This window comes from Ipomoea nil, unplaced genomic scaffold (genome assembly GCF_001879475.1).
Source record: "Ipomoea nil cultivar Tokyo-kokei standard unplaced genomic scaffold, Asagao_1.1 scaffold1619, whole genome shotgun sequence".
In the NCBI taxonomy this organism is placed as follows: Eukaryota; Viridiplantae; Streptophyta; class Magnoliopsida; order Solanales; family Convolvulaceae; genus Ipomoea; species Ipomoea nil.
Window position 1 is genome coordinate 11,375 of NW_017618047.1, and position 9,442 is coordinate 20,816.

Here is a 9,442-nt window from a genome sequence, read left to right on the forward strand (position 1 = left end):
GTTAGATGAGAACCGTGTGGTCTATTGTTGGCCCTTGATTGTGGGTGATCTAAAGGTTGTCATTTGCTGTGCAATATGGCTGTCATTTACTGTGCAATACATTTAGTATTTTGCACTGCATTAATGGTTGGGGCATTTTGGATATTTGGTTGGTAGTTGCTTTATTTGTGTTGTTTAATATAGGATAGTTCCGTTTTTTAAGGACTGTAACGCATGTTTTCCACTCTGATCTCCCTTCTCGTTGCTATTGGCATTACCGTAGTTCGACCATTGTCCCCTGCGTTCTCCTTCGCTCTTTGTCTCCGATTCGGTATTTTGTTTGACAATTACAGAGGTGCATTAGTGTGTTGGTTTCTAGTAACTGGTGCACTTATAGTTAAAGTTTCGCATTCTGTTGTGTTCTACTATTCACGAGTCCTAAACCAATGTGTTGTTCTTTGTTGTGTAATATAATGATACTAAGTAGCAATGTTAATTGTGGTGGTAGACGTTTCATGTGGTGCTACAATATTGATGGGCCAGGTTTAAATTTTTGCATTTTCTAATTAGAGTTCAAATTCCCTGTAGATGCACTGCATTAGTTTTGTGGTTAAAATGCAACCAAGCAATGCAGCCTTCCCATTTTCTTCTGCACAACTTCCTTCAATTCTACATTGTTCCCGTGTAGGTGTGAAACGGTGGTGCATAGCCATATTTGCACAGTGGTTATGGCATGTGGTGCAATCATCCACGCCAAGCCGTGCATTACTGAAGACAATGTTGTGCACTCACAGTACTGCCATTTTCACGCCCATGTACATCCACATGTTTATAGCAGTGCACCCAAATATTACCAGCTGTGCAACCCCAAACAAAAAATCCATTACACACCCAAACGGAACAAATAAAAACACCTATTTCCTAGGAGTAAACCACACAAAGCTTACTTCGGACGATTGCACCGCCGGAGTCTGCTTCCGTGTACCGCTGGACATCTCGTCGTATTGCGTACTTCCGCAACGCGTTCGTGGCCGCATTTGTGGATGACCAGAACAAGAATGGGTGGACTGGGTGGACTGTGCAACTATGAGAATCGTAACGAGTATTGAATGTTTTAACGTAACTGCCGTTGCACTCCAATAGAATAGATTACGATTTTGCCCAGTGCATATTCACTTATCAAATAAAATTCAACAAATCCCACAAAATAATGAAACCCAATGAGTTGATCATAGCCGTGCATAATCAAGTATTTAATGGCGTGAATTTGACCACACAACCACACCTAACACCTTGTTCTCACTTGAATAGGAACCTATATATATATATATATATATATATATATATATATATATATATATATATATATATATATATATATATATATATATATATATATATATATATATATATATATATAATCCTTTATATAATAAAGCTATATGGTTTGGGAAATAATTAATGCTACAATTAATGCCACAACATCTTTTATTATAAAAAAAAACACAACATTTAAAAAATAAAATAACTATATATTATATAATCATATAAAAATATACTTTTGAAAAATAAAATAGTTATATATTATATAATCATATAAAAAATGTATTCAATTAGAGTTTAAATTTACACATACAAAATTTGAAATTTGCTTTCCAAATGTAATTATCTCAGTTATTATTCGTATTGTGAAAATTATAATATAGATGAAATACAATTAAGAATAAATCAATGTAATTATGTAAATTCTCTCTATAAGTTTATTTGAATATGCACATAATTAGAGATTATATTAACCATGCAAAATTATAATTTTAATTTTAATTGTAATTTTGTATTCTATAAAAATAATAAATACTTGACCAATGAAAGCTCAAAAATATTATTATATTAAATAATTTAAAATATTTTAGTTTTTCTATTTTTTATTTATATTTATAATAACATAATTTTTTCCCGTGCATCGCGCGGGTGAATTACTAGTATGTATATATAACTTTACTTCAAATTTTAGTTTTTTTTTTTTTTTAAAGAAATGTATTAATAGGTTTAGCTGGTTTAAACGGGTTTCGTGTCATATCGTGTCAACACAATCCAAAATCTATTAAAAAAATATGTCTATCGTATAAACCTGTTTACAAATCGTGTTTGTATTCGTGTTAAGAAGTTAAACCCGTTAACCTTAACATTTCATGTCCGTGTTTAGCCTTATCGTGTTTGTATCATTATTGTGTTGAGCGAGTATAAATGAATAATACTAATGTTGTTGCTTTGTTTTGCACGTATGGGGCTCGGTAGAGGTTTTGTCACCCCTCCCTCAGCACCTCTGAAGCCCCCCCCCCCCCCCCCCCTAAGCAGAAAGAAGGCAAGCTCCTCGGTGCCCGATCCATGCGAGCCAACCGTGCCGACCGCTGTTCCCCTAGCCGTCACGACACGAGACAACTCACCAACTCGGGCCAGGATTTGCTCGCCTTCCAGGTTTAGAGCAAAAGGGGTAAGGAAAACGCCACTAACTCTAACCTCGAGGAGGTGTCTCCCTTGAAACGGACTTAGCGTTACAACCCCCTGGCTCGGACTCCCGTGGTGGATGCTCGACTGAGCAGTGAGCAACCAGCTGCCCTCCTGGGTAAGCATAGCGACCTGATCTGCCCGGGCGAGGATATGCACAATTGGACGGTTAACCAAATCGGTGAACGGGGTGCCAAAGATCTGGTGCTGGTATGCGCCTCGGTTTTCTATATTTCTTAACCGTTTGCTCGGTAAAATTAATTGATCCTTTATGCAGCTGACTCGCATTCTCACCGCCTTCTACAGCAGAGCCAAGGCCGCGGAGGAGATCGAACCCTTGAAGAAGCCCGTCTCTCTCTAGGAGGTCGAGATTAAGGACCTCAAGAGCCGGCTCAAGTCAGCGACCGAGAAGTGGTCGGCAGCCAGTGGCGGACCCAAACCTTTTCAGTGTGGGCGAAACGCATTTGATAAAATAATTCGAACAAAAAATACATTATAAACACATCTCATTATTAATATAAAAGAAAGTTATATATATATAAATATAAAATAAAGTTATATATATAATAAAGTCATAAAAAATATAACATGAACCCTGGCCTCTTAAAAAGATGGCACGAGCACCTTACCACCTAATCTAGTCATATTATATTAACTTTTATCTATTTTATTATACTCATACTAAAACTGGTACTATATATACATATATACATACAAGGGTTATATATGGGGTGGGGGTGGGGTGAGGGGGCAGCTGCCCCCCATGCCCCCATGCTTGGTCCGCCCCTGTCAGCAGCGAAGAAGGAGGCCAAAAGTGCCCAAGAGGCTATGTTTAAGATCGTTAGTTCCCAAGAGGCTATGCTTAAGATTAACGACCCGAGTCACCGCTCACCTCTACCACGATCAAGCAACAGGTGCTTTTTCCGGGCATTCCTGAAGAATCAAACCGGTGATGACCTCATTTTGGGCCTTCAGAAAATGGGCCTTTACCATTGACAAAGGCACATGCAACAAGGGGTTTGAACAACCTTGACGGAATCCTTAACCCAGGCCCTGCTCCCTACACGGAGCCGGTCGCTGCCGAGCCGATCTCTCCCTTCGCTACACGGAGATGCCGAGCTGATATCTCCCTCAGCAGAGTCAGAACACGAGCCGATCTCTCCCTCAGCAGAGTCGGAACACAAACAGGCCCGCACCAAGGAGTAAAGGTAGCTAAAACAGGAGCCTGACCCTAGTTATATTAGGTACGCTTACGGAGCCGGTCGCTGCCGAGCCAATCTCTCCCCCAAGTAAAAACACGAACAGGCCCACACCAAGGAGTGAAGCTAGCTAAAACAGAAGCCTGACCCTAGTTATGTCAGGTACGCTTTTGATCATTTACTTAAGGTGCATGGAACATATATGTGTCTTAATATTAATATATTATCATTATAGCACTTCATAATTTGCTGTAAGACTAAAAAGAGAGTGAAGGGAATTTCATTGCATTTTAAAAGATCCGTGATCAACAATATTAGTACATTTTGCAGTGAAAATAAAATCAAACACATTATTTATAATTAATTAATTTAAACATATAATCATATTATAATTAAATAAATAATATTTTGATCTCTTTAAACATGTATAATATTTTCATAATTTCTTATTGTAAAATTAATTAAAAGTTAAAATCAATTATGTTTTAATTAGTTATATCATTGAAGTTTTAAACATTACTATACAAAATGATAAAAAAATTATTTTTAATATGAAAAAAAATAAATAATTATTTACTTCAACTATTACAAAAGTGACATATAGTCTTTACATGATAGGGGTGACAAGAAAAAACCGTACCACCACTATCTCAGAATACAATCTTGACTTCAAATATAGAAATCTTATGATGTTTCACATTAAATATAATAGATTGCTTTATTATTATTCCCATCCTTAATTAAGTTGTTTTTCCTCATCCTTAACTAGCTTATTGTCGTCCTTAAGAAGCTTGTCCTCATCCTTAAGCTGCTTGTTCTCTTCCTTAAAGGCCATATGCATGTCCTTACAGAACTTCGCCTCGTCCTTACATTCCTTGTCGTCGTCCTTACATTGCTTATTCTCAAAGTCCTTGCAACGCATGTCCATATACTCCTTAACTTGTTTTTTCTGAAAGGCCCAAAGTTCCTTCTCCTCTTCCTTAAGTTCCTTGCTCTCGTCCTTAAGCTTGCCCTCTGCAATTACAAAATAACCACAAAATTATTAATGAAAAAAAAAAACTAATTTAATATATAAATATAACTATAACTATATATACCTTTATACGCCTTGTCTGTACATCCCCTTTCACATTCTTTTCCGCATGCAAAGACGGTTTTTCCTGTGTCTTTGCAAGCAGAATGGCATGGATCGAAGCATGACTGGTAAACCGAAGAAAGCGAAGCGTCGACGGTGAGGACAAACATGCACACCAGACACACTGCAACGTTAACCAACTTCTGGGGCAGCCGACATTGTTTATTGTTTGTTGTTTTTGTTATTGATGTAGTGTTTCAATTCCTTAAGATTGATGATTATGGATGGGCAATGGTAGTATTTATAGTTAAAGCTAAGGGTTAGTTAGTTGTGGTGTTGCGTTGTTTTAGGATATGGATGCTTTAATTTACTTTCATCGGATAGGGATTTATCACAAATTAATTAATTAAATGTGGATCTTGCCTGGTCTTCCTTAAATTAATTCATTGCTTTACTGCTTAGCTTCATCCTCTTCCACTCAATTTAATAATCTCAGCTCCTCACCTTAGCTTCCTCAATTCAATATATATATTCATTATTGAAATGTGATATAATTTAAAAAGTAAATTATTATTTACATTACCTAATATAATTGTCCTACTAATTGATTCGATGTTCATACATTTGAAGACTTTTAAAAACTATTAATTACCTTAATAATTAAGATAATTTTTAGTCACATCAATAGTTCTAAAAGTATTACTTTCAATTTTTATAATAAGATATAATATTATTAAATCAAAATAATTAAAAATAATGTGTGAACAGTATACCAACTATTAAACATTGTTAGGTGTAAAAGATTTATAATAGTAATTTTATTGCCTAATAGAATTTATCAACTATGAAACATTGTTTATGGTAATTATCGTATGTCATTTAATACTAAAATAATTAGGTAGAGTTTGTATATTTAAGGTATAATATTGTTAAATCAAAATTATTAAAAATAATGTGTCCAAAATATAAAATAAGTTATACTTGCCTTAATAATTATTTATTACAATAAATTTACAATTATAAATTTGTATAAGAAAGAGCAAATACCAATTTTAGTTCCACAAGTATTAGCAAAATGACGGTTTTGGTTCACATGTTTAATTCCTACAATTTTCATCCACGACTATTGTTTTAGTACCAATTTTAATCCACGACTATTATTTTAGTACCAAAATTTATCACGTCGGTCACCCATCTATTTAAGAAATTTTGAAATTTTAAAATTTTAAAGGCATTTTTGTCATTTTCAACTTAATATTCCAATTTGAGCATAAATAAATGAATTTAAGCCCTAAGATCGATCCCAATTTGCAGTTCTCCTTTTCATCATATCTTAATTTGAGGAGGAAAACTGCGAATTGAGATAGATCTTAGGGATTAAATTCCTTTATTCATGCTCAAATAAGGATCCTAATTTGAAAAGCACGAAACTACCCTTAATAATTTCATATTTCGGCATGTCTTAAACGAATTGGTGACCAGTGTGATGAATTTTGGCACTAAAACAATAGTTGTGGATGAAAATTGGTACTAAAACAATAGTCGTGGATGAAAATTGGTAGAAATTAAACATGTGGACCAAAACTTTCATTTTACTAATACTCATGGGACCAAAATTGGTATTTGCTCTATAAGAAAATATAGAAACTTTTGGTTAAAAAAATTTATCTCTATTTCCTTTTTCTCTTTCGTCACCGTTACATTCCTATTCTCCGTAGAAAAAGGCAAAGTAGGATGAGAAAAAAGCGCTTCATCTACAACATCCTTCCTCTCAATTTGATTTAGCTTTTGCTTTGATTGCTGTTTTGCCAAGCGAATTGTGTAAATCCTAAACGCCGCTTGTAAAAAAAAAACATAAAAACTTGAATAGCATGTATAAACCTCGAAGTCAACATACTAACTCTAAGTTTCAAAAATCCTACAAAATTATCAAAATCACCGCCATTATCATAATAATTTCATGAAAGAGTGTAAATGGAGATTAACATAAAATTACTATAATAATTTCTTGTATTTAGGAGTTTTGTTTTTCAATTTTAAGTTAATGTTTGTTTTTTTTTTTTTGGGGGGGGGGGGGGGGGGGGGGGTTGTTCCCAGAAATTCAAAGACAAAGTTGAAGATAAAAGGTAAAAAATCATCAATTTCACTGTTACATTGATAAGTTTTTTTTTTTTTTTTTTTTTTTTTTTTTTTTTTTTTTTGTTTGTTTGTTTTTTTTTTTTTTTTTTTAATAAATACCTTTTATCTTCAACTTTGTCTCTGAAATCGTTCTAGATCTGGATGAAGATTTTTGTTTATATAATTTTGTATTAACTGTATTAGCTTATTCGGCTATTTTGATCTTTAACTTTCTTTTATTTTTGGACAAATCTGGCTATTTTATCTTGATTCAATTTTTATTGTTTTCTTAAAAAACTAAATAGTACTTGGTAGTTCAGATTCGTGACTTAGTGCTCGATCTCTATCCTTAACTTTTGTGTTTTTTGGTGTTGAAACCATGGTTTCGTTTCGTTCTTCGTATAAATCTTGTAATTATCTCAGAGGAATAAAGACATTTTTTTTTTTAAATGAATCACTTTCTGGTTCAGCAAAGTGCTTCGTTGCCTATGAGGAGAAGAAGAGTTTGATTTCCGATAAGAAAAACACCGCCCTTTCCTTACCACCGAAAAATTACGAAATCAGTTTTGTAGTCAATGTTACCCGGGTCTCCATCAACGTCCAATCCGTTGGATTCAATGGCACCAAAAACACTTCAAGCGACAATTGCAAATAATAATAATAATAGTCTTGAAAGCTGTAAAAAAATACTTACATTTTCATGAGTAATTTAATGTCGAATTTTTTTTATTTAAATATGTAACTCATAGTATATGATTACAATGTAATATATGAGATTCATTATAATTGTTATTATTATTATTATTATTGTGTTAAGGATATGTGTGGTTGATGTTTTCTATCTCTGTGTTGTTCTAATTATTCTCTTTTAGAATAGTTATTTTTAGATTAACTGTTACAACTCCTTAGCTATTAACTCTCTCTTGTATACTATTTGTACCCAGTAGCTTCACATCAATAATACTGAAGTTCTTTTATTTACATGGTATCACTGCCTTCCTAAATGACATGCGGTCCATACGACGATCTTGCCTTGACTCAGTGAAGTTCATCTCTTTACATATTGTACCCTTAGGTCATTTTACATGTTAATCTAAACAGTTAATTTTTTCAAATATCTTTTTACCAACCGTTGATATAATTCGCAGGTCAAATCCGCTAACGCTAACCGTTAACTGCTGATTGCCAAACAAGGACATTGCGAGATAATTTTTCACTTCAATTTGTTGTGTGATTTGAATACCTTATTTGTCAACAAAACCCTCAAGTAGTTAATATGATTGGCTTAATTATATTTTTTTTAAATTTTTTTATGGTATTAATAAAATACTTGGTTAATAAATATATACATTATTTTGTATTATAACTTTCATATTTAATTAAAAAATAGCCCACAAAAAAGATAATACACAATGTAGTGAATATAATCAATTGATAAATTTGAATGTAGAGAATTTTTACATTGGAGAAAAAATAAAGACAGTAAAACTAATGAAATTATTTCTCTAAATTAATTTATTGATAATGAATATTTTTTTTTAATAAAGACCTTGTAGGGACAATGTAGCAAATATAATCAATTGATGAATTTGAATGTAAAGAATTTTTATATTGGAGAAAAATAAAGACAATATAACTAATAACTTTATTTTTTTATAAATGGGATACCCTACATATACAAACTATTTACCTCAATTAAGGTTTGAACCTATCACTTCCCACTTAAGGGAGCAACCCGATACCAGTGAACAACATGCCACTTGGTAATTATTTTTCTTTTTTAATTTATTGATAATGAATAATTTTTTTTTGAAAATAAAGACATTGTAGATACATAATTCTAAATTAAAGAAATGCATCTTTTTTTTTTCTAGATATTAAATTATTATATAATTTAGTAAGAGTAAAATAGAGTACTAATTATGCCAACTTTGATTAGGATATGGTTCGAACCTAAGACCTTTCTTATTGAAATCAATGAGTAAGTAGAAATAAACGGAGAAAGATAATATTTAATCGAAAATTTAAGGATAATCATATAATTAAGGATAAATTATGAAATCTCAAAGAAAATTAAAATTTGATCAATATGAGCCATTCATTTGATTAAAAACTTTCACTATCAATTTGTTTTTCTACCATTTATATGCCTAACTCTCTTGGCTCATATATATATATATATATATATATATATATATTATATATATATATATATATATATATATATATATATATATATGTATATATAACTTTACTTCAAATTTTAGTTTTTTTTTAAAGAAATGTATTAATAGGTTTAGCTGGTTTAAACGGGTTTCGTGTCATATCGTGTCGACACAACCCAAAATCTATTAAAAAATATGTCTATCGTATAAACCTGTTTACAAATCGTGTTTGTATTCGTGTTAAGAAGTTAAGCCCGTTAACCTTAACATTTCATGTCCGTGTTTAGCCTTATCGTGTTTGTATCATTATTGTGTTGAGCGAGTATTAATGAATAATACTAATGTTGTTGCTTTGTTTTGCACGTATGGGCTCGGTAGAGGTTTTGTCACCCCTCCCT

At 32.5% G+C, this 9,442-nt stretch overlaps 1 protein-coding gene across 1 annotated transcript; it reads right to left on the reverse strand.

Moving 5' to 3' along the window:
* Positions 1-4,325: 4,325 nt before the first annotated feature.
* On the reverse strand, positions 4,326-4,963 carry LOC109191280 (uncharacterized protein PF11_0207-like). Its single transcript, XM_019341869.1, has 2 exons — positions 4,784-4,963; positions 4,326-4,700 (listed from the first exon to the last, which is right to left on the reverse strand). The coding sequence occupies exons 1-2, from the start codon at positions 4,929-4,931 to the stop codon at positions 4,423-4,425; spliced, it is 426 nt and encodes a 141-aa protein (XP_019197414.1). The 5' UTR covers positions 4,932-4,963; the 3' UTR covers positions 4,326-4,422.
* Positions 4,964-9,442: the final 4,479 nt, after the last annotated feature.